The following is a 26,264-nucleotide window of genomic DNA, read 5'->3' as shown; positions in this document are numbered from 1 at the left end:
AGCAGAGGTGCTATTACATATATATAAAAAATCATTAGAAAAGGGAGTAGTGCCAGAGGACTGGCAGACAGCTAATGTAATTCCTACAATTTAAAAAGCGAGATAGAACAAGTCCAGGGAACTATAGACCAGTTAACTTAACATCGGTGGTAGGAACGATAATGGAATCCTTACTCAAAGATGTAACAGAAAAACATCTAGAAACCAAAAATATAATAAAGAATAGCCAGATTTGAAAACCTTATGCTTGACCAACCTTATTGAATTCTTTCAAGTAAAAGAAAGTGTAGACAAGGGTAATGAAGTAGATGTAATATATTTGGATTTTCAAGAGGCGTTCGATAAGGTACCACATAGTAGCACGTGACTATGGTCAGAGCACGTGGAATCAGGGGACAAGTAGCAGAATGGATAGCAAGCTGGCTACAAAACAGAAAACAGAGAGTAGGGGTAAAAGGTCGTTACTCAGACTGGCAAAAGGTGAGAAGTGGTGTTCCACAAGGATCGGTGCTGGGACCACTGTTGTTCACCATTTACATAAACGATTTGGACTCGGCAATCAGAAGTACAATTTCAAAATTCTCGAATGACACCAAATTGGGGAGTATGGTTAATACCGAGGAGGACTGCGACAAAATACAGGAAGACATTAATAAACTTGCAGAATGAGCGTGTAATTGGCAAATGAATTCAACATAGATAAGTGTGAGGTGGTACATTTTGTTAGGAAGAATAAGGGGGCCACATATTCTTTGGAAAATAAGAGTCTAAATGGGGTAGAGGAGCAGAGGGATCGGGGGGTACAGATACAAATCACCAAAAGTGGCGACGCAGGTTAATAAGGCCATAAAAAGGCAAACCATGCACTGGGGTTAATTTCTAGAGGGATAGAATTGAAAAGTAAAGCAGTTATGTTAAACTTGTAGAGTAGCTTGGTTAGACCACACTTGGAGTACTGTGAACAGTTCTGGTCTCCATATTAGAAAAAGGATACAGAGGCACTGGAGAAGGTGCAAAAAAGATTTACTAAGATGATATCAGAACTGAGAGGTTATACCTAGCAGGAAAGATTGAACAGGTTGGGGCTCTTTTCTCTAGACTAGAGAAGACTGAGGGGTGACCTGATAAACGTCTTTAAGATTATGAAAGGGTTTGATAGGGTAGACGTAGAGAAGATATTTCCATTTGCGGGGGAGACCAGAGCTAGGGGCCATAAATATAAGATAGTCACTAATAAATCCAATAGGGAATTCAGGAGAAGCTTCTTCACCCAGAGAGTGGTGAGAATGTGGAACTTGCTACCACAAGGGGAAGTTGAGGTGAATAGTATAGATGCATTTAAGGGGAAGCTCGATAAACACATGAGGGAGAAAGGAATAGAAGGATATGCTGATAGGGTGAGATGAAGTAGGGAGGGAGGAGGCTCGTGTGCAGCACAAACGCCGGCTTTGACTTGTTGGGCCAAATGGCTTATTTCTGTGCTGTTCATTCTATGTAAGAATGTACAGCACGTGGCATACAGCACAGGGCATAAAAGATGAAGGGGGTTAAGGGTCCATTCTGGGCGATGATAGCGCAATGCACTAACACCCTGCACCTGACGAACCCTGGGCAGGCAAGACACAAGTTTGGTCCCAAGGGAGCACTTACCTGCAATCGGCGTTCCTTTCCAGGCCTTGCACCTGGAATGAATGCAATTCGCACTGAAAATAACAGTCTACTGTCTGCATGGAGTCTGAACAGACATCAGACATCGCACACATAATACACAGATGCAGATCACATCCCTATGTTTACACACTGATGAGCTATGTTAAAACATTGAATAAAGATTGCGTATTACTAAATCCCACACCCTCCAATCTGCACACCAGACCTCACCAATCCGCCGATCTGAGTTGGTACACCTGCGAGAGTGCGTGCACCAAGGTTCTCTGCTGATACACTAGAGACCTTGGGTGCAAGAGGTGGACAGAAGGAGGGACATCCTATATCTGCAGTGGGGCGGGGGGGGAGGTGCAAGAGGCCCTCCAGACATATACTCAAAAGACAGTGGGAGGCAGTGGGGGACAAAGTCAATGCCAGGCACACAGCATCATGACCATGGACACAGTGCAGGAAGAAGTTCAATGCTTTGACATGAGTGGTCAAGGTGAATGAGGTCAACTGCCAAGTGGCGTCTCCTACCAACTACACCACGCACTACACCCTTCATCCCCCACATACCAATAAACTCTTTCCATCAGTACTCAACTCTTCCAATCAGATGCTTCCTCCCGCCCTTACACTTTACCACTGTTTCAAGTCGCCCACCCACAACTCACAGGCCGCACACACTGGCAGCTATTCAACCATGACAGGCACATCACCCAGGCACACGCCTCGCTTTCTTGCAGGAGAAGGTGGCGCATATCAAGAGGCAGCAAGTGGCAGTGGCATTTAGCCCATCAAGCCTGTTCCGCCATTCAATGAGATCATGGTGGACCTGTGACCTAACTCCATGTACCCGCCGTAGCCCCATATGCATTAATACCCTTGGTTCACAGAAATCTATCAATCTCAGATTTAACATTCACAAGTGAGCTAGCATCAACTGTCATCTGCAGAAGAGCGTTCCAAACTTCTCCAACCCTTTGCGTGTAGAAGCATTTCCTAACTTCACTCCTGCACGTCCTGGCTTTAAATGTTAGGCTATGTCCCCACATCCTAGTATTGAAGTCTAGGAGACCTCCAAAAACAGTTACAAATGTCTCGGCAGCCAGAGGCAATAATCCAGCCACTGACCTGTAAATCCTGCATCGTCCCTTTAAATAGCACCGGTGGGGGGTCCTCCAGGCACTCTAAGACACGTTCAGATGATCGGGGTTAAGACTGCGCGTTGAGTTGAGCGTTAAGTCCCAAAATGGCGTCTATCACTTTAAATCAGCGTTGTACACTGATTGAAGCCATTTTCTCCCTACTTTACATGATTCCATGATGTGGAGATGCCGGTGATGGACTGGGGTTGACAATTGTAAACAATCTTACAACACCAAGTTATAGTCCAACGATTTTATTTGAAATTTACAAGCTTTCAGAGGCTTCCTCCTTCCTCAGGTAAATGTCAGGAACTCCTCGCAGCCAACGCATTTATAAATCACAGAACAATACATGGTGATTACAGATAGTTGCAAAGACTATCTGTAATCACCATGTAAGACTATCTGTAATCACCATGTATTGTTCTGTGATTTATAAATGCGTTGGCTGCGAGGAGTTCCTGACATTTACCTGAGGAAGGAGGAAGCCTCCGAAAGCTTGTAAATTTCAAATAAAATCGTTGGACTATAACTTGGTGTTGTAAGATTGTTTACATGATTCCAGCGTTACATGGCCCAATTTAGCGCCCAAAGCTCTGTATTAGAGAGTGCAAAGTGTACAGCACAGCTGCCCATATCTTAACTTGTACCAAGACCCGTTCACCCATCACCTCTTGTGTTCGCTGACCTGATTTGGCTCCTGGTCCGGTAAGGCCTCGATTTCAAAATTCTCATCCTTGTTTTCAAATCCCTCCATGGCTTGGCCCCTCCCTATCTCTGTAACCTCCTCCAGCCCTACAACCCTCCGAGATCTCTGCGCTCCTCCAGTTCTGGCCTCTTGCGTATCCCCGATTACCTTCGCCCCACCATTGGCGGCCGTGCCTTCAGCTGCCTCGGCCCTAAGCTCTGGAATTCCCTCCCTAAACCTCTCCGCCTCTCTCTTTCCTCCTTTAAGACGCTCCTTAAAACCTACCTCTTTGACCAAGCTTTTGGTCACCTGTCCTAATATCTCTTTATGTGGCTTGGTGTCAAATTTTGTTTGATAATTGCTCCTGAGAAGTGCCTTGGGATGTTTTACTACGTTAAATGCGCTATATAAATGCAAGTTGTTGTTTGTTACGGAGAATTACATCAAATCTGCAGCATGTAAATAGAGCAACTGGTCTAGCTCCACGTGAGCCTCCTCTCACTCATTACCGCTTGTCATCCTGTCCCCATATCCCTTTATTCCCTTCTCATCTAACAGCCCCTTAAATGTGTCAATGCTGTCTGCTTCTGTGTAAGTCTGTTCAATTTTGAGTGAGCTGATCCCACCTGGTGTGGGACTGAGCCCCACACACAGAGTAGGAAAGGCCCCGGCTCCATCCCCGGCCTGTGCTGAGTTGACTGATCCCACCCTGTCGGGGGGGGGGGGGGCAGGGGGTAGCTTGTTAACATTTCCTCGGTGCCCCTGGGCTAGGGAGGGAACAATGAGCCAGGGTTCCTGGTCCTGATCACCTCCCAGTGACTCCAGGCTGAAAGTGTGTGTGAGCTTCAGGAGAGGACAGGATCGGGTTAGGATCTGGCATCAGATATGAAGTCCGGTTATTTAGATGAGGTCCTGTAGGGCGACTGGTCCTCCTGGAACTGAACCCCAGCGAGAGTCAGCACTTCCGGCAGAGGAGGCGGTGAGAACTGAAAGGGAAGGGTAGGTTGGAGAATTTGCAGCGAGATCTGCTACAGGCAAGTGTTCTCTTGTTGAGTTCTCTCTGTTTATTGGCAGTGGAGGGGCTGAAGGTGGTTGAAATCGAGAAATGTCGGAACGACATTCGAAAGCTGCGTGATGAAATAGCAACAAAGAACAATAGGTGAGTGTTGGGCGGGGGTTCAGTTAGACACCCAACTCGGTACATCTCCCCTGGGTCACCCCACTCACACCATCTCCCCACACTGATCCCTGGGACACCCCACTCACACCATCTCCCCACACTGATCCCCGGGACACCCCACTCACACCATCTCCCCACACTGATCCCTGGGTCACCCCACTCACACCATCTCCCCACACTGATCCCCGGGTCACCCCACTCACACCATCTCCCCACACTGATCCCTGGGACACCCCACTCACACCATCTCCCCACACTGATCCCCGGGACACCCCACTCACACCATCTCCCCACACTGATCCCCGGGACACCCCACTCACACCATCTCCCCACACTGATCCCCGGGACACCCCACTCAGTAAGGGTCAGTGCTGGGGCTGGGCTGTGTTGCTGCTGATGTTGTACACTAACTAACTCTTGCTGTAAATATAGTTTCCTGGATGAGCTGAAGTTGACTCCTCGCCGTGATGTGCCCTCCTACCCGAAGGTAACACAATTCCTCATTAATTAAATATAATAGGGCAGTAATAGTAGGTGATTTCAACTTCCCTAATATTAACTGGGATAAAATCAGTGTAAAAGGTATGGAGGGCGCAGAATTCTTAAAATGCATTCAGGAGAACTTTTTTAGCCAGTATGTAGCAAGCCCAACAAGAGGGGGGACAGTTCTGGATTTAGTTTTAGGGAATGAAGTTGGGCAGGTGGAAGGAGTATCAGCGGGAGAGCATTTAGGTGGTAGTGATCATAATTCAGTTAGATTTAGCGTAGTTATAGAAAAGGACAGAGACAGAACAGGAGTAAAAGTTCCCAATTGGGGAAAGGCCAATTTTACTAAGCTGAGAAGTGATTCAGCAAAAGTGGACTGGAAACAGCTACTTGAAGGTAAATCAGTGTCAGAGCAGTGGGAGGCATTCAAGAGGGAGATTCAAGGGGTTCAGAGTAAGCATGTTCCCACAAAGAAAAAGGGTGGGACTGCCAAATCTAGAGCCCCCTGGATGTCAAGGAGCATACAGGGTAAGATAAGGCAAAAAAGAGAAACTTATGTTAGATACTGAGTGCTCAATACTGCAGAAAGCCTGGATGAATATAGAGAGTGCAGGGGTGAAATTAAAGAGGAAATTAGGAAATCAAAGAGAGGGCATGAAAAAATATTGGCAAGTAAAATTAAGGAAAATCCAAAGATGTTTTATAAGTACATGAAGAGCAAGAGGATAACTAAGGAAAGAGTAGGGCCTATTAGAGACCAAAAAGGTAAACTACGTGTGGAGGCGGAAGATGTGGGTATGGTTCTTAATGAATACTTTGCATCTGTCTTCACAAAAGAGAGGGATGATGCAGAGATTGTAGTTAAGGAGAAGGAGTGTGAAATATTGGATGGGATAAACATAGTGAGAGAGGAAATATTAAGGGGTCTAGCATCTTTGAAAGTAAATAAATCGCCAGGCCGAGATGAAATGTATCCCAGGCTGTTAAGAGAAGCAAGGGAGGAAATAGCCGAGGCTCTGACCATCATTTTCCAATCCTCTCTGGTTACAGGTGCGGTGCTGGAGGATTGGAGGACTGCTAATGTTGTACCGTTGTTTAAAAAGGGAGAAAGGAATAGATCGAGTAATTACAGGCCAGTCAACCTAACCTCGGTGGAGGACATATTAATGGAAAAAATTCTGAGGGACAATATTAATCATCATCTAGAAAGGCACAGAGTAATCAAGGACAGTCAGCATTGATTTGTTAAGGGAAGGTTGTGTCTGACTAACCTGATTGAATTTTTTGAGGAGTTAACAAGGAGGGTCATAGAATCATATAGAATCATAGAAGTTACAACATGGAAACAGGCCCTTCAGCCCAACATGTCCATGTCGCCCAGTTTATACCACTAAGCTAGTCCCAATTGCCTGCACTTGGCCCATATCCCTCTATACCCATCTTACCCATGTAACTGTCCAAATGCTTTTTAAAAGACAAAATTGTACCCGCCTCGAATACTGCCTCTGGCAGCTCGTTCCAGACACTCACCACCCTTTGAGTGAAAAAATTGCCCCTCTGGACCCTTTTGTATCTCTCCCCTCTCACCTTAAATCGATGTCCCCTCGTTATAGACTCCCCTACCTTTGGGAAAAGATTTTGACTATCTACCTTATCTATGACCCTCATTATTTTATAGACTTCTATAAGATCACCCCTTAACCTCCTACTCTCCAGGGAAAAAAGTCCCAGTCTATCTAACCTCTCCCTATAAGTCAAACCATCAAGTCCCGGTAGCATCCGAGTAAATCTTTTCTGCACTCTTTCTAGTTTAATAATATCCTTTCTATAATAGGGTGACCAGAACTGTACACAGTATTCCAAGTGTGGCCTTACTAATGTCTTGTACAACTTCAACAAGACACCCCAACTCCTGTATCCAATGTTCTGACCAATGAAACCAAGCATGCCGAATGCCTTCTTCACCACCCTATCCACCTGTGACTCCACTTTCAAGGAGCTATGAACCTGTACTCCTAGATAAGAACATAAGAACATAAGAAATTGGAGCAGGAGTAGGCCAATCGGCCCCTCGAGCCTGCTCCGCCATTCAATAAGATCATGGCTGATCTGATCCCAACCACAAATCTAAAGAACACAAGAAGTCGGAGCAGGACCCGGCCACATAGCCCCTGGGCCCTCTCCGCCACCCACAGGGCATTGACCGATCCGAACTCAGCTTCATGTCCAATTTCCTGCCCGCTCCCCATAACCCCTAATTCCCTTTACTTCTAGGAAACTGTCTATTTCTGTTTTAAATTTATCTAATGATGTAGCTTCCACAGCTTCCTGGGGCAGCAAATTCCACAGACCGACCACCCTCTGAGTGAAGAAGTTTCTCCTCATCTCAGTTTTGAAAGAGCAGCCCCTTATTCTAAGATTATGCCCCCTAGTTCTAGTTTCACCCATCTTTGGGAACATCCTTACTGCATCCACCCGATCAAGACCCTTCACAATCTTATATGTTTCAATAAGATCGCCTCTCATTCTTCTGAACTCCAATGAGTAGAGTCCCAATCTACTCAACCTCTCCTCATATGTCCGCCCCCTCATCCCCGGGATTAACCGAGTGAACCTTCTTTGTACTGCCTCGAGAGCAAGTATGTCTTTTCTTAAGTATGGAGACCAAAACTGTATGCAGTATTCCAGGTGCGGTCTCACCAATACCTTATATAACTGCAGCAATACCTCCTTGTTTTTATATTCTATCCCCCTAGCAATAAAAGCCAACATTCCGTTGGCTTTCTTGATCACCTGCTGCACCTGCATACCAACTTTTTGATTTTCTTGCACTAGGACCCCCAGATCCCTTTGTACTGCAGTACTTTCCAGTCTCTCGCCATTAAGAAAATAACTTGCTCTCTGATTTTTCCTGCCAAAGTGCATAACCTCACATTTTCCAATATTATATTGCATCTGCCAAATCTCCGCCCACTCACCCAGCCTGTCTATATCCCCTTGCAGGTTTTTTATGTCCTCCTCACTCTCTACTTTCCCTCCCATCTTTGTATCATCTGCAAATTTTGATATGTTGCACTCGGTCCCCTCCTCCAAATCGTTAATATAGATTGTAAAGAGTTGGGGACCCAGCACCGACCCCTGTGGAACACCACTGGTTACTGGTTGCCAGTCCGAAAATGAACCATTTATCCCAACTCTCTGCTTCCTGTTCGATAACCAATCCTCCACCCATGCCAGAATATTACCCCCAATCCCGTGATTTTTTATCTTAAGTAATAATCTTTTATGTGGCACCTTGTCGAATGCCTTCTGGAAGTCTAAATACACTATGTCCACTGGTTCCCCTTTATCCACCCTATACGTTATATCCTCAAAGAACTCAAGCAAATTTGTCAGACATGACTTCCCCTTCATAAAGCCATGCTGACTTTGTCCTATTAAATTATGCTTATCTAAATGTTCCGTTACTGTCTCCTTAATAATAGACTCCAAAATTTTACCCACCACAGATGTTAAGCTAACTGGCCTATAATTTCCAGCCTTCTGCCTACTACCCTTTTTAAATAACGGTGTTACATTAGCAGTTTTCCAATCTGCCGGGACCTCTCCTGAGTCCAGGGAATTTTGGAAAACTATCACCAAAGCATCCACAATCCCTACTGCCACTTCCCTCAAGACCCTAGGATGGAAGCCATCAGGTCCAGGGGATTTATCCGCCTTGAGTCCCATTATTTTACTGAGTACCATCTCTTGAGTGATTTTAATCGTATTTAGCTCCTCCCCCCCGAGAGTCCCCTGTTTGTCCAGTGTTGGGATATTCTTAGTGTCCTCTACTGTAAAGACTGAAACAAAATATTTGTTCAGCATTTTTGCCATCTCCATGTTTCCCACCATTAATTTCCCGGTCTCATCCTCTAAGGGACCTATGTTTGCCTTAGCCACCCTTTTTCTTTTTATATAACTATAGAAACTCTTGCTATCTGTTTTTATATTTTTTGCTAATTTCTTTTCATAATCTAACTTCCCTTTCTTAATCAATCCTTTAGTTACTTTTTGCTGTCTTTTGAAGAATTCCCAATCTTCTATCCTCCCACTAACTTTGGCTACCTTATATGTCCTTGTTTTTCGTCTCTTTGTTCTATAACTCTCCCCAACGCCCTACCATTAACGGAGTAGGTCCTGGCCCGATTCGATCTACCAAAATGCATCACCTCACATTTATCTAAATTAAACTCCATCTGCCATTCATCGGCCCACTGGCCCAATTTATCAAGATCCCGTTGCAATCCTAGATAACCTTCTTCACTGTCCACAATGCCACCAATCTTGGTGTCATCTGCAAACTTAGTAACCATGCCTCCTAAATTCTCATCCAAATCATTAATATAAATAACAAATAACAGCGGACCCAGCACCGATCCCTGAGGCACACCACTGGACACAGGCCTCCAGTTCGTCAAGCCAATTTTGTACTCAATTGGCTACCTCACCTTGGATCCCGTGAGATTTAACCTTATGTAACAACCTACCATGCGGTACCTTGTCAAAGGCTTTGCTGAAGTCCATGTAGACCACGTCTACTGCACAGCCCTCATCTATCTTCTTGGTTACCCCTTCAAAAAACTCAATCAAATTCGTGAGACATGATTTTCCTCTCACAAAACCATGCTGACTGTTCCTAATCAGTCCCTGCCTCTCCAAATGCCTGTAGATCCTGTCCCTCAGAATACCCTCTAACAACTTACCCACTACAGATGTCAGGCTCACCGGTCTGTAGTTCCCAGGCTTTTCCCTGCCGCCCTTCTTAAACAAAGGCACAACATTTGCTACCCTCCAATCTTCAGGCACCTCACCTGTAGCTGTTGATGATTCAAATATCTCTGCTAGGGGACCCGCAATTTCCTCCCTAACCTCCCATAATCTCCTGGGAAACATTTCATCAGGTCCCGGAGATTTATCTACCTTGATGCGTGTTAAGACTTCCAGCACCTCCCTCTCTGTAATATGTACACTCCTCAAGACATCACTATTTATTTCCCCAAGTTCCCTAACATCCATGCCTTTCTCAACCATAAATACCGATGTGAAATATTCATTCAGGATCTCACCCATCTCTTGTGGTTCTGCACATAGATGACCTTGTTGATCCTTAAGAGGCCCTACTCTCTCCCTAGTTACTCTTTTGCCCTTTATGTATTTGTAGAAGCTCTTTGGATTCTCCTTTGCCTTATCTGCCAAAGCAATCTCATGTCCCCTTTTTGCCCTCCTGATTTCTCTCGTAACTCTACTCCGGCAATCTCTATACTCTTCAAGGGATCCACTTGATCCCAGCTGCCTATGCATGTCATATGCCTCCTTCTTCTTTTTGACTAGGGCCTCAATCTCCCGAGTCATCCAAGGTTCCCTACTTCTACCAGCCTTGCCCTTCACTTTATAAGGAATGTGCTTACCCTGAACCCTGGTTAACACACTTTTGAAAGCCTCCCACTTACCAGACATCCCTTTGCCTGCCAACAGACTCTCCCAATCAACTTCTGAAAGTTCCTGTCTAATACCATCAAAATTGGCCTTTCCCCAATTTAGAATTTTAACTTTTGAGCCAGACCTATCATTCTCCATAGCTATCTTAAAACTAATGGAATTATGATCACTGGTCCCAAAGTGATCCCTCACTAACACTTCTGTCACCTGCCCTTCCTTATTTCCCAAGAGGAGGTCAAGTTTTGCCCCCTCTCTAGTCGGGCCATCCACATACTGAATGAGAAATTCCTCCTGAATACACTCAACAAATTTCTCTCCACCCAAGCCCCTAATGCTATGGCTGTCCCAGTCAATGTTGGGAAAGTTAAAGTCCCCTACTATTACCACCCTTGTCGATGAGGGTAGCGCGTTTGTTGTAGTGTACATGGATTTTAGCAAGGCTTTTGACAAAGTCCCACATGGCAGTCTGGTCAGAAAAGTAAAAGCCCATGGGATCCAAGGAAAAGTGGCAAGTTGGATCAAAAATTGGCTCAGTGGCAGGAAGCAAGGGGTAATGGTTGAGGGGTGTTTTTGTGACTGGAAGGGTGTTTCCAGTGGGGTTTTGCAGGCCTCAGTACTCGGTCCCTCGCTTTTTGTGGTATATATCAATGATTTAGACTTTAATGTAGGGGTCATGATTAAGAAGTTTGCAGATGATACAAAAGTTGGCCGTGTGGTTGATAGTGAGGAAGAAAGCTGTAGACTGCAGGAAGATATCAATGGACTGGTCAGGTGGGCAAAAAAGTGGTAAATGGAATTCAATCCGGAGAAGTGTGAGGTAATGCATTTGGGGAGGTCAAACAAGACAAGGGAATACACAATAAATGGGAGGATACTGAGAGGTGTAGAGGAAGTGAGGGACCTTGGAGTGCATGTCCACAGATCCCTGAAGGTAGCAGGACAGATAGATAAGAAGGCATACGGGATACTTTCTTTTATTAGCCGAGGCATAGAATATAAGAGCAGGGAGGTTATGCTGGAACTGTATAAAACACTAGTTAGGCCACAGCTAGAGTACTGCATACAGTTCTGGTCACCACATTACAGGAAAGATGTGATTGCACTAGAGAGGGTACAGAGGAGATTTATGAGGATGTTGCCAGGACTGGAGAATTTTAGCTATGAGGAAAGATTGGATAGGCTGGGGTTGTTTTCTTTGGAACAGAGGAGGCTGAGGCGAGATTTAATTGCATAAAATTATGAGGGGTCTAGATAGAGGGATAGGAAGGACCTATTTCCCTTAGCAGAGAGGCCAATAGCCAGGGGGCATAGATTTAAAGTGATTGGTAGAAGGATTAGCAGGGAGTTGAGGAGAAATTTTTACACCCAGAGGGCGGTGGGGGTCTGGAACTCACTGCCTGAAAAGGTGGTAGGGGCAGAAACGCCCAACTCATTTAAAAAGTACTTGGATGTGCACTTGAAGTGCTGTAACCTACAGGGCAACGGACCAAGTGCTGGAAAGTGGGATTAGGCTGGATGGTTCTTTTTCGGCTGACATGGACACGATGGGCCGAATGGCCTCATTCTGTGCCGTAAATTTCTATGATTCTATGATCTGATAGAGCCAGGCATCGGGTCCCAAAACCGCCTAGCTCACAGTAACCAGGTAACCAGGTCCTTGCCCAGTCTGGCTCATGGTAACCAAGTTCTTGCACGGCCTGGCTCACGGTAACCAGGTAACCAGGTCCTTGCCCAGTCTGGCTCACGGTAACCAAGTTCCTGCACGGCCTGGCTCACGGTAACCAGGTAACCAGATCCCTGCCCAGCCTGGCTCACAATAACCAGGTAACCAGTCTCTGCACGGACTGGCTCACAGTAACCAGGTCCCTGCCTAGCCCCTTTGTGTTTAAATCCCTCCATGGCCTTACCCCTCCCGATCACTGTAACCTACTCTAGCCCCGCAACTGTGCCCCTGAACTCTCTGTTCCACTGACTCCGGCACCTTGTGGTTCCCCCTCCCCCCTTTGCACCACAATTTGTCGCTGTTCTTTCAGCCATCTGGGGCCCTCGCTGTGGAATACCCTCCCAAATCCCCCCCGCCTCTCCCTCTCCCTCGCTCTATTAAGTCCCTCCTTAAAGCCCAGCTCTGTGGCCAAGTTATCGGTCATTCCTCCTCCAGCTCAGTATTCATTTCTCAGGAACATTAAAGATATTTTGTAACTGCAAGTTGTTGCTCTGAAAAAAATCAATCAGATGATCCACCCTGATCACTAAGAACTAATGGGGGGGGGGTGGGGGGGCAGTGGTGTTAAAAATTGCAGGAGGTCTGCTCCTTGCAGGAAGTGTAGTGTGATGTGCCTTACCCTGTCCCTTGTATAATACATAATACATATATAAAGTAGAAAAGTAACCCGGTCCAGATGGGATGCATCCTAGGTTACTGAAGAAGGCTGAGATGGATAGATTTTTGGACACTAAGGAAATCAAGGGATATGAGAATAGGGCGGCAAAGTGGAGTTGAGGTCAAAGACCAGCCATGATCTTATTGAATGGCGGAGCCATCTCGAGGGGCTGTATGGCCTACTCCTGCTCCTATTTCTTATGTTCTTATGAAAGGGTACGTGGAGAGACCATGAAAGTGGGATTAGAGTGGGTGGGATATTAAAGGGTGCGGGGAGTGAGCAGGAGGGTGGGATTAGACTGGGTATTAAAGGGTACGGGGAGTGAGCAGGAGTGTGGGATTAGACTGGATGGGATATTAAAGGGTCCAGCGAGTGAGCGGGAGTGTGGGATTAGACTGGGTATTAAAGGGTACGGGGAGTGAGCAGGAGTGTGGGATTAGACTGGGTGAGATATTAAAGGGTACGGGGAGTGAGTAGGAGTGTGGGATTAGGCTGGATATTAACGAGTATGGGGAGCGAGCAGGAATTTGGGATTAGACTGGGTGGGATATTAAAGGGTCCAGAGAGCGAGCAGGAGTGTGGGATTAGACTGGGTATTAAAGGGTACGGGGAGTGAGCAGGAGTGTGGGATTAGACTGGGTAGGATATTAAAGGGTACGGGGAGTGAGCAGGAGTTTGGGATTAGACTGTGTGGGATATTAAAGGGTCCAGCGAGTGAGCGGGAGTGTGAGATTAGACTGCGTATTAAAGGGTCCAGGGAGTGAGCAGGAGTGTGGGATTAGACTGGATATTAAAGGGTCCAGGGAGTGAGCAGGAGTGTGGGATTAGACTGGGTATTAAAGGGTCCAGGGAGTGAGCAGGAGTGTGGGATTAGACTGGGTATTAAAGGGTACGGGGAGTGAGCAGGAGTGTGGGGTTAGACTGGATGGGATATTAAAGAGTATGGGGAGCGAGCAGGAGTTTGGGATTAGACTGGGTGAGATATTAAAGGGTACGGGGAGTGAGCAGGAGTGTGGGATTAGGCTGGATATTAAAGAGTATGGGGAGCGAGCAGGAATTTGGGATTAGACTGGGTATTAAAGGGTACGGGGAGTGAGCAGGAGTGTGGGATTAGACTGGGTATTAAAGGGTACGGGGAGTGAGCAGGAGTGTGGGATTAGACTGGGTAGTATATTAAAGGGTACGGGGAGTGAGCAGGAGTTTGGGATTAGACTGTGTGGGATATTAAAGGGTACGGGGAGTGAGCAGGAGTTTGGGATTAGACTGGGTGGGATATTAAAGGGTACGGGGAGTGAGCAGGTGTGTGGGATTAGACTGGGTATTAAAGGGTCCAGCGAGTGAGCAGGAGTGTGGGATTAGACTGGATATTAAAGGGTCCAGGGAGTGAGCAGGAGTGTGGGATTAGACTGGGTATTAAAGGGTACGGGGAGTGAGCAGGAGTGTGGGATTAGACTGGGTATTAAAGGGTATGGGGAGTGAGCAGGAGTGTGGGATTAGACTGGGTATTAAAGGGTACGGGGAGTGAGCAGGGGTGTGGGATTAGACTGGGTATTAAAGGGTATGGGGAGTGAGCAGGAGTGTGGGATTAGACTGGGTATTAAAGGGTACGGGGAGTGAGCAGGAGTGTGGGATTAGACTGGGTATTAAAGGGTACGGGGAGTGAGCAGGAGTGTGGGATTAGACTGGGTATTAAAGGGTCCAGGGAGTGAGCAGGAGTGTGGGATTAGACTGGGTATTAAAGGGTATGGGGAGTGAGCAGGAGTGTGGGATTAGACTGGATATTAAAGGGTACGGAGAGTGAGCAGGAGTGTGGGATTAGACTGGGTGGGATATTAAAGGGTACAGGGAGTGAGCAGGAGAGTGGGATTAGACTGGGTGGGATGTTAAAGGGTACGGGGAGTGAGCAGGAGTGTGGGATTAGGCTGGATATTAAAGGGTATGGGGAGTGAGCAGGAGTGTGGGATTAGACTGGGTATTAAAGGGTCCAGGGAGTGAGCAGGAGTGTGGGATTAGACTGGGTATTAAAGGGTACGGGGAGTGAGCAGGAGTGTGGGATTAGACTGGGTATTAAAGGGTATGGGGAGTGAGCAGGAGTGTGGGATTAGACTGGGTATTAAAGGGTACGGGGAGTGAGCAGGAGTGTGGGATTAGACTGGGTATTAAAGGGTATGGGGAGTGAGCAGGAGTGTGGGATTAGACTGGGTATTAAAGGGTACGGGGAGTGAGCAGGAGTGTGGGATTAGACTGGGTATTAAAGGGTACGGGGAGTGAGCAGGAGTGTGGGATTAGACTGGGTATTAAAGGGTCCAGGGAGTGAGCAGGAGTGTGGGATTAGACTGGGTATTAAAGGGTACGGGGAGTGAGCAGGAGTGTGGGATTAGACTGGGTATTAAAGGGTCCAGGGAGTGAGCAGGAGTGTGGGATTAGACTGGGTATTAAAGGGTATGGGGAGTGAGCAGGAGTGTGGGATTAGACTGGATATTAAAGGGTACGGAGAGTGAGCAGGAGTGTGGGATTAGACTGGGTGGGATATTAAAGGGTACAGGGATTGAGCAGGAGAGTGGGATTAGACTGGGTGGGATGTTAAAGGGTACGGGGAGTGAGCAGGAGTGTGGGATTAGGCTGGATATTAAAGGGTATGGGGAGTGAGCAGGAGAGTGGGATTAGACTGGATATTAAAGGGTATGGGGAGTGAGCAGGAGAGTGGGATTAGACTGGATATTAAAGGGTATGGGGAGTGAGCAGGAGAGTGGGATTAGACTGGATATTAAAGGGTATGGGGAGTGAGCAGGAGAGTGGGATTAGACTGGATATTAAAGGGTATGGGGAGTGAGCAGGAGAGTGGGATTAGACTGGATATTAAAGGTACGGGGAGTGAGCAGGAGTGTGGGATTAGACTGGATATTAAAGGGTATGGGGAGTGAGCAGGAGAGTGGGATTAGACTGGATATTAAAGGGTATGGGGAGTGAGCAGGAGAGTGGGATTAGACTGGATATTAAAGGGTATGGGGAGTGAGCAGGAGAGTGGGATTAGACTGGATATTAAAGGGTACGGGGAGTGAGCAGGAGTGTGGGATTAGGCTGGGTGGGATATTAAAGGGTACGGGGAGTGAGCAGGAGAGTGGGATTAGACTGGATATTAAAGGGTATGGGGAGTGAGCAGGAGAGTGGGATTAGACTGGATATTAAAGGGTATGGGGAGTGAGCAGGAGAGTGGGATTAGACTGGATATTAAAGGGTACGGGGAGTGAGCAGGAGTGTGGGATTAGGCTGGGTGGGATATTAAAGGGTACGGGGAGTGAGCAGGAGTGTGGGATTAGGATGGGTATTAAAGGGTACGGAGAGTGAGCAGGAGTGTGGGATTAGACTGGGTATTATAGGGTACGGGGAGTGAGCAGGAGTGTGGGATTAGACTGGGTGGGATATTAAAGGGTACGGGGAGTGAGCAGGAATGTGGGATTAGGCTGGGTGGGATATTAAAGGGTACGGGGAGTGAGCAGGAGTGTGGGATTAGGCTGGGTGGGATATTGAAGGGTACGGGGAGTGAGCAGGAGAGTGGGATTAGGCTGGGTGGGATATTGAAGGGTACGGGGAGTGAGCAGGAGAGTGGGATTAGACTGGATAATAAAGGGTACGGGGAGTGAGCAGGAGAGTCGCCTGTTTTTTCCACTGGAAGGTTGTTTAAGAGGCTGCGGTTGATATAAAGACTGATGGTGATTTGGTAGAAAGCTGGGTGTGTTGAACTTTAACCTGTCTTATTTACAGTACAAACTCTCTCAAGAGACCATTGATGCCCTCAGGAAGCCCACTTTCGATGCGTGGCAGTGGGAAGCCAATGAGGTGAGCGCACCCCCTCCCCTCACCCTGTGCCCTGCTGTAGGACCTGTGAGTCGCACCATTTCAAAATGAAACTTGTTTCTGGTCAGTGATGGAGCAGGACCCTTGCGTTCAAATCTATATACTCCTCCTTTGGCAGTCCCTCAGGGCCGAGGATGACTTGCTTCCACTCTGGGAGGGTGGGTTCTGCAGAGGCTGAATAGTCCAATCCTGCAGCCGCAGACTCTGCCACAGGTGGGGCAGGTAGTTTTTAATAAAGCGGGTGGGTGAGACGCTCTGGATTTTGCGCGCTCTTTCCGCTGCTTACACTTGGCCTCCATTGATGCTCCACTCGGTGACGCTCGAGATGATTAGCGCCTTCGCGGATGATTCTTCTCCAGTTTGGACGTTCTAGGGCAAGCGATTCCCACGTGTCGGTGGGGATGTTGCATTTTTTTAGGGAGGCTTTGAGAGTGTCCTTATAGCATTTCCTCTGCCCTCCTAGTGATCACCTGCCATTGCGGAGCTCGGAGTAGAGCACTTGTTTAGGGAATCTTGTGTCGGGCACGCGGACAATGTGGCCCGCCCATCGCAGCTGGTTGAGCGTGACCAGTGCCTCGATACTGGGAATGGTAGCCTGGGAGAGAACGCCTATCCTGACAGTGGATTTGCAGGATTTTGCGCAGGCAGCATTGGTGATATCTCTCCAGGGATTTGAGGTGTCTGCGGTGCATTGGCCATGTTTCTGATGCATACAGGAGGGCGGGGACCACGACTGCTCTGTAGACCACGAGCTTGATGCTGGATTTGAGGTCTCGGTCTTCGAACACTCTATTCCTCAGCCGTATGAAGGCTACACTGGCGCATTGGAGTCGATGTTGAATTTCATCGTCGATGTCTGCTCGCACCGAGAGGAGGCTCCCGAGGAATGGGAAATGATCCACGCTGCCCAGAGGCTCACCGTGGATCTTGATGGTCAGGGGACAGTGTTGTGTGGCAGGAACGGGCTGGTAGAGGACCTTTGTTTTCCGGATGTTTAGACTGAGGCCCATTCTCTCATACGCCTCGGTGAATGCGTCGACGATGGTTTGTAGCTCGGCCTCTGAGTGTGCGCGCACGCAGGCATCGTCTGCGTACTGCAGCTCGATGACAGAAGTTGGGGTGGTCTTGGTTCTGGCCTGGAGGCGTCGAAGGTTGAACAGTTTCCCACTTGTCCTGTAGGTGAGCACCACTCTGGCGGGGAGCTTCATGGTGGTGGGGTGGAGTGTTCCAGCGAGAAAGATGGAAAAGAGCGTTGGTGCGATGACGCAGCCCTGCTTGACCCCAGTTTGCACTCGTATTGGGTCTGTGGTGGATCCGTTGGTGAGGATCACGGCTTGCATGTCATCATGGGGCAGGCAGAGAATGGTGACGAATTTCTGCGGGCAGCCAAATTTGAGGAGGATGCTCCACAATCCCTCACGGTTGACAGAGTCGAAGGCCTTTGCGAGATCGAAGAAGGCCATGTACAGAGGTTGATGCTGCTCCCTGCCTTTGATGAGCGCCTCTCCATGTTTGGCTCTCAGTGGGGTAGGTCCCTGGGTACTCGGACCGTAGATGGCTTTAATTGCGCTGAAGAAGCCGCGCACATCGTGGTTGTCGGCGAGTTGCTGAGTCTCCTGTGCTCTTTCCACCCACCATCTGTTCTTTAGGTCGCAGGTTCTTTGTTGCACCTCGGCCTTCAGTTGCCTGTAGGCTTGTTTCCTCTCGCTTGACTTTTTGGCGGAGCTGCCAATTCAGGAATGCCTTGCGTTTACGGTCTAGGAGATCCTGGATCTCCTGATCGTTCTCGTAGAACCAGTCTTGGTGTTTTCCTGGTCGAGAGACCGAGCGTCTCCTCGCAGGTGCTGACTATGGTGGCTTTCAGGGCGGACCAGACGCTGTGGGCACTCTGCGGCTCTGGTTCGTTGGTCGTCGCCAGGTTGGTTGTAAGGCGACGGCTGAGTAGGTCTTTCTTCTCAGGGTCTTTGAGTCCAGCGACATTAAGTCTCCTGCGGCAGAGTTTTTTCTGCCGCTGCCGATTTGGGGCCAGGTTGATGGAGATGGTAGAGCGGATTAGTCGGTGGTCAGTCCAGCAGTCGATGGCCCCGGTCATGGCGCGGGTGATGCGGACATCTTTGCGGTCCCTCGCTCGGACGATGATGTAGTCTATTAGGTGCCAGGACTCCACTGGGGTTTGCTTTCCCGACACTTTCCTTGCCTAACACGCCTTTCCAAAGGTTTGCGTCCCTCCCGACTCTGGCATTGAAGTCGCCGAGGAGAATCAACTTGTCTCCCTTTGGGATACGGGACAGCGATTGGTCAAGGCTAGGGTAGAATGCCTCTTTTATCTCGTCCGTTACGTCTAGAGTCGGGGTGTAAGCACTGACGACTGTGGTGTGCTGCTTCTGGGCCAGGCTGAGCCGTAGGGTCTTGAGGCGTTCATTTACCCCGCAGGGGGATTCGTTGAGACGTCCAACCAATTCGTTGGTTACGGCAAAGCCGACCCCATAGAGACGGCATTCTTCTTCTGGTTTGCCTTTCCAGAGGAAGGCATATCCGCCGTCTTGTTCATTAAGCTGGCCTTCTCCTGCGAGCCGTGTCTCACTCAGGGCGGCGATGTCGATGTCGTAGCGCCGGAGTTCCCGGGCTATGATGGCAGTGCGACGTTCAGGTCTGTCCCTGTTGGGATTGTCCATAAGGGTCCTGACGTTCCAGGTCCCGAAATTCATTCGGGTGGGTAGGGTGGGGTTGGGGTGGAAGATGCCTGCGCGTGGATTCTCTTAACGTGGGGTGGTCGTTGCACACCAACCACCACACGGTCCCAGCGGAGCGAGGTCTTGGCCCAATGGCAGGGGAATCCGAGACAATTGGAGACCAGGCTCTGCTGTAGGACGGGGACTAACAAACACTCATCGTCCACCTATCCACTGGGGCAACGGGAGCGGCGAGGGCCCGACCTGGGCGAGGCTGGGTTAAAAATATGAATTAAATAAAACACAATAACACAATAACCTTAAAAATTAAGGTTAAAATAAACTAAATTAAAAAAGAATACATTTAAATTTAATCAGTGAATTAAATCTGTTAAAAATAAGTTAAAAACGGGTTAAAAAGCCACCGGAGCTGAGAGAGAGATCCGGTCACCGCCCGGGAGAGAGAGAGAGAGAGACCCACCGTCACGGTCACCGCCTCACTCCGCAGTTTGTGCCGTGAGCTGGAGGCTTCAGTTAGTGTCGGTGTCTTAGAACAAATCCTGTGCCTGGCCAACCCTGTCTGCCTTTAGCTGTGAGTGGGAGATAACAACCCAACAAGGCCCTGGATCTGCAGTGAGTGAATCGAGGGGCTGATCCGCCTCCACTGGAAGCTCTGACTGCTGCCACATTTTCCACCGTGTGGGACTGATTAGGTCGGGGGGAGGGGGTGAGAGCCTGGAGCTGGGCTGTTGTCGGGACATTTTCATCTGCTTCACGTCGCCACTCCTCAGGCTCATACACCGAGAAATTACCACCCTCACCAAACTGGAGCCTCTCTGCCTGTTCTGTGGTTAATGATTGTAAACAATTTTACAACACCAAGTTATAGTCCAGCAATTTTATTTTAAATTCACAAGCTTTCGGAGACTTCCTCCTTCCTCAGGTAAATGTTTACCTGAGGAAGGAGGAAGTCTCCGAAAGCTTGTGAATTTAAAATAAAATTGCTGGACTATAACTTGGTGTTGTAAAATTGTTTACAATTGTCAACCCCAGTCCATCACCGGCATCTCCACATTGTGGTTAATGAGTTAGAGGTTGATGTTATTTCCAGCAACACCTGCCCCGACACCGCGTCGCCGCTCGAGTAGCTGCTCACCCCTTCGCTGTCGAAGACGATGCCGAAGGTCCTCACCTTCACCCCCATCGCAGGCAGGCGCTTCAACAGGGTTTTATTCAAATCTATATTAGCGTCCTTCCAGTCGGAGGGAACCGTGCCCGACTCCAGCGATCTATTAAAGATGCGGGCAAGGAGCTCGCTCAGCGCCTGCCCCATCTCCGTCAGGATCCTCGGCTGTTTATCATCGGGGCAGCTCGATCTATTTTAAGGTGTTTTTCTTTCTAAGACGATAGCTCATCTATTTTAATATTAACAGTTGTACCACTAACAGCACAACTTATTAGTTGAGAATTGTCTTCAAGAGTAAAGGCTGTTGCTAAGTATTGGTTTACTATCTCCGCCGTGCCCTGAGAGTCCTTTCTAACCTGTCCTAGAGATCCTTTCCTCGGCCCAGTCTCATGGTCCTCAGACTGCCCCTCACTGCCACAGTTGCCCAATATCCACTTTTCCATCATCCTTTTAGCTCATCTAATAGCAGCTTTTGTTTCCTTTAACTGTTCTCGGTTCTTACCTTTCTTTTGCTGGGAATTATATACTTTTAATTTATAAAAACACTTGTGTTTATGTCTTTAATTGTCTTTGTATATGATCAGTCAGCTAGCTTTGCTTCGTTTGATTTGTTGGCCATTATTAATGCAAATATACTGAAACAATAAACTTGTAGACATTTTTTTAAAAACAATATTTGTTCAAAGTCTGGGTCAAATATTATCGTAATAATTAGATAAATTCCAATATAAAAACCCCGGTAATACAATCGACAAAAGGGACCATAAAACTCAGCAGACGCGAATGTAACCGACAAATAGACACACCACAATTAAACAGAATAGGGATTCATCCATTTGTATAAACGATTACAAAAAGCTAGTGCAAGTACAATATTGTACACTGGAATCATACAGAATACAGGCGCGTACACATGCTCTACAGGGCGTGGCAGTGCTCACCGGCGCCCCCCACTGGTACAGACCCTGTCGCACTTGGGTATATTGGCTGCAGCTGGATGTGGAGCACTGTCCGTGTCTCAGGTACGACAGGAGTTACAGACTGATGTTCTTTCTCTGCTCCCCAGATGCTCAGCTGTTTAGAACACATGTACCACAGCCTGGGACTGGTCAAAGATTTCAACATCAACCCCATCACTCTGAAGAGGTGGCTGGTAAGGATCTAACTCACAATGCTGCCCCACGGTGAGGGGAAAGAGAGTGGGACAAGGGAAGATGGAGAGAAAGGGGGAAAGCGTTGAGAGAGGGGTAAAGATGAAAGGGGGAAAGCGTTGAGAGAGGGGTAAAGATGAAAGGGGGAGAGATGGGGGTGGAGGAAGGGAGAAAAAGAGGAAGACAGAGACAGCATGTTACTGTGCACTAATTGTACTGTATTTAACATTTAATGTCAACCATGGCTCAGTTGGTATCACTCTCTCCTCTGAGCCGGAAGGTCGTGGGTTCAAGCCTCACTCCAGGGATTTGAGCACAAAATTCCAGGCTGACACTTCAGTGCAGTACTGAGGGAGCGCTGCACTGTCGGAGGGTCAGTACTGAGGGAGCGCTGCACTGTCGGAGGGTCAGTACTGAGGGAGTGCTGCACTGTCGGAGGGTCAGTACTGAGGGAGCGCTGCACTATCGGAGGGTCAGTACTGAGGGAGTGCTGCAATGTCGGAGGGGCGGTACTGAGGGAGTGCTGCACTGACGGAGGGTCAGTACTGAGGGAGCGCTGCACTGTCGGAGGGTCAGTACTGAGGGAGCGCTGCACTGTCGGAGGGTCAGTACTGAGGGAGCGCTGCACTGTCGGAGGGTCAGTACTGAGGGAGCGCTGCACTGTCGGAGGGTCAGTACTGAGGGAGCGCTGCACTGTCGGAGGGTCAGTACTGAGGGAGTGCTGCATTGTTGGAGGCGCTGTCTTTCGGATGGGATGTTAAACTGAGGCCTCATCTGCCCTCTCAGGTGGATGAACAGGAGCCCTAGTAAAATTGAAGTCAATGGGAATCGGGGGAAAACTCTCCAGTGGTTCGAGTCATACCTAGCACAAAGAAAGATGGTAGTGGTTGTTGGAAGCCAATCATCTCAGCCCCAGGACATTGCTACAGGAGTTCCTCAGGGCAGTGTCCTAGGCCCAACCATCTTCAGCTGCTTCATCAATGACCTTCCCTCCATCATAAGGTCAGAAATGGGGATGTTCGCTGATGATTGCACAGTGTTCAGTTCCATTCACAACCCCTCAGATAATGAAGCAGTCCGTGCCCGCATGCAGCAAGACCTGGACAACATCCAGGTTTGGGCTGATAAGTGGCAAGTAACATTCGCGCCAGACAAGTGCCAGGCAATGACCATCTCCAACAAGAGAGAGTCTAACCACCTCCCCTTGACATTCAACGGCACTACCGTTGCCAAATCCCCCACCATCAACATCCTGGGGGTCACCATTGACCAGAAACTTAACTGGACCAGCCACATAAATACTGTGGCTACAAGAGCAGATCAGAGGCTGGGTATTCTGCAGCAAGTGACTCACCTCCTGACTCCCCAAAGCCTTTCCACCACCTACAAGGCACAAGTCAGGAGTGTGATGGAATATTCTCCACTTGCCTGGATGAGTGCAGCTCCAACACTCAAGAAGCTCGACACCATCCAGGACAAAGCAGCCTGCTTGATTGGCACCCCATCCACCACCCTAAACATTCACTCCCTTCACCACCGGTGCACCGTGGCTGCTGTATGTACCATCTACAGGATGCACTGCATCAACTCACCAAGGCTTCTTCGACAGCATCTCCCAAACCAGCGACCTCAACCACCTAGAAGGACAAGGGCAGCAGGCACATGGGAACACCGTCACCTGCACGTTCCCCTCCAAGTCACACACCATCCTGACTTGGAAATATATCGCCGTTCCTTTATCGTCGCTGGGTCAAAATCCTGGAACTCCCTTCCTAACAGCACTGTGGGAGAACCGTCACCACACGGACTGCAGCGGTTCAAGAAGGTGTCTCACCACCACCTTCTCAAGGGCAATTAGGGATGGCCAATAAATGCCGGCCTCGTCAGCGACGCCCACATCCCGTGAACAAATAAAAAAACACAGATTGTCCCTGAATTTCCTCGGAGTCTCCGCCCTGGGCTGTTACGCTGTCTGAAGCATGATGGGTAAACGAGGTTACATCGGTGTAAAGGCAGTAATTCCAAGTGAATTCAGGGTCCTTATCTGCTCATTTATCTCATTACTGTTTCTGGGACAGAGCAGTGCTTTGAAGCATCTGTGAGGGATGTGATGAGGCAACGTGTCTCTGGTTTTAACTTGGGGTGTAAGGGTAGCGGGCGGGGGACGAGGTGGGTGACCAGCTGTCCAGCCTCTGCACATTTTAAATCCCGCTCCTCAGGTTATGGGTCGGGGGGGGTTACGGGCGCTGGGTATCGGTGGGGGTCACGGGCGCTGGGTATCGGTGGGGGTCACGGGCGCTGGAAGACGGGTCACCATTGGGCGGGGTTACGGGCGCTGGTATGTGGGTCAGTATCGGGGGGTTACAGGCGCTGGAAGACGGATCACTATCAGAGGGTACGCTCCTTGTAATTCTGGTTTAAGTGGGATCTCATTTTCTTTTTTAAAGCTCTGCATTCATGACAATTACCGGAACAATCCATTCCACAACTTCCGGCATTGCTTCTGTGTGACCCAGATGATGTACAGCATGATCTCACTGTGCAATTTGCAGGTTAGTGCCAGCCTTGGGTGTCCCTTGACCCACTTAGGGAACGGAGCGCGGGGGAGGGAACGGAGCGCGGGGGAGGGAACGGAGCGCGGGGGAGGGAACGGAGCGCGGGGGAGGGAACGGAGCGCGGGGGGTGGAACGGAGCGCGGGGGAGGGAACGGAGCGCGGGGGAGGGAACGGAGCGCGGGGGAGGGAACGGAGCGCGGGGGGTGGAACGGAGCGCGGGGGAGGGAACGGAGCGCGGGGGAGGGAACGGAGCGCGGGGGTGGAACGGAGCGCGGGGGTGGAACGGAGCGCGGGGGGTGGAACGGAGCGCGGGGGGTGGAACGGAGCGCGGGGGTGGAACGGAGCGCGGGGGGTGGAACGGAGCGCGGGGGAGGGAACGGAGCGCGGGGGGTGGAACGGAGCGCGGGGGGTGGAACGGAGCGCGGGGGGTGGAACGGAGCGCGGGGGAGGGAACGGAGCGCGGGGGGAGGGAACGGAGCGCGGGGGGTGGAACGGAGCGCGGGGGGAGGGAACGGAGCGCGGGGGGAGGGAACGGAGCGCGGGGGAGGGAACGGAGCGCGGGGGGTGGAACGGAGCGCGGGGGGTGGAACGGAGCGCGGGGGAGGGAACGGAGCGCGGGGGGTGGAACGGAGCGCGGGGGAGGGAACGGAGCGCGGGGGGAGGGAACGGAGCGCGGGGGGTGGAACGGAGCGCGGGGGAGGGAACGGAGCGCGGGGGGTGGAACGGAGCGCGGGGGGTGGAACGGAGCGCGGGGGAGGGAACGGAGCGCGGGGGGTGGAACGGAGCGCGGGGGGTGGAACGGAGCGCGGGGGGTGGAACGGAGCGCGGGGGGTGGAACGGAGCGCGGGGGGTGGAACGGAGCGCTGGGGGTGGAACGGAGCGCGGGGGGTGGAACGGAGCGCGGGGGAGGGAACGGAGCGCGGGGGGTGGAACGGAGCGCGGGGGGTGGAACGGAGCGCTGGGGGTGGAACGGAGCGCGGGGGAGGGAACGGAGCGCGGGGGGTGGAACGGAGCGCGGGGGGTGGAACGGAGCGCGGGGGAGGGAACGGAGCGCGGGGGGTGGAACGGAGCGCGGGGGGTGGAACGGAGCGCGGGGGTGGAACGGAGCGCGGGGGAGGGAACGGAGCGCGGGGGGTGGAACGGAGCGCGGGGGAGGGAACGGAGCGCGGGGGGTGGAACGGAGCGCGGGGGAGGGAACGGAGCGCGGGGGGTGGAACGGAGCGCGGGGGGTGGAACGGAGCGCGGGCGGTGGAACGGAGCGCGGGGGAGGGAACGGAGCGCGGGGGAGGGAACGGAGCGCGGGGGGTGGAACGGAGCGCGGGGGGAGGGAACGGAGCGCGGGGGAGGGAACGGAGCGCGGGGGAGGGAACGGAGCGCGGGGGGTGGAACGGAGCGCGGGGGGTGGAACGGAGCGCGGGGGGCGGAACGGAGCGCGGGGGGCGGAACGGAGCGCGGGGGAGGGAACGGAGCGCGGGGGAGGGAACGGAGCGCGGGGGAGGGAACGGAGCGCGAGGGGTGGAACGGAGCGCGGGGGAGGGAACGGAGCGCGGGGGGTGGAACGGAGCGCGGGGGGAGGGAACGGAGCGCGGGGGGTGGAACGGAGCGCGGGGGAGGGAACGGAGCGCGGGGGAGGGAACGGAGCGCGGGGGGAGGGAACGGAGCGCGGGGGGAGGGAACGGAGCGCGGGGGAGGGAACGGAGCGCGGGGGAGGGAACGGAGCGCGGGGGGAGGGAACGGAGCGCGGGGGGTGGAACGGAGCGCGGGGGGTGGAACGGAGCGCGGGGGGCGGAACGGAGCGCGGGGGAGGGAACGGAGCGCGGGGGGTGGA

The 26,264-nt window shown here is 50.5% G+C and overlaps 1 protein-coding gene across 2 annotated transcripts in view; it reads left to right on the top strand.

The window, feature by feature from the left end:
• Window positions 1-26,264, top strand: part of pde9aa (phosphodiesterase 9aa) — a 68,470-nt gene that overhangs the window by 24,596 nt on the left and 17,610 nt on the right. For both annotated transcript variants that reach the window (XM_067992411.1, XM_067992410.1), the window contains 5 exons: window positions 4,561-4,645; window positions 5,075-5,153; window positions 16,780-16,854; window positions 21,797-21,883; window positions 24,329-24,433. In XM_067992411.1, coding sequence (XP_067848512.1) covers window positions 4,561-4,645; window positions 5,075-5,153; window positions 16,780-16,854; window positions 21,797-21,883; window positions 24,329-24,433 — 431 coding nt within the window. The remainder of the gene's footprint in view (window positions 1-4,560; window positions 4,646-5,074; window positions 5,154-16,779; window positions 16,855-21,796; window positions 21,884-24,328; window positions 24,434-26,264) is intronic.

Source organism: Heptranchias perlo, chromosome 11 (assembly GCF_035084215.1).
Source record: "Heptranchias perlo isolate sHepPer1 chromosome 11, sHepPer1.hap1, whole genome shotgun sequence".
Lineage (NCBI taxonomy): Eukaryota > Metazoa > Chordata > Chondrichthyes > Hexanchiformes > Hexanchidae > Heptranchias > Heptranchias perlo.
This window is presented reverse-complemented; position numbering and strand designations above follow the sequence as displayed.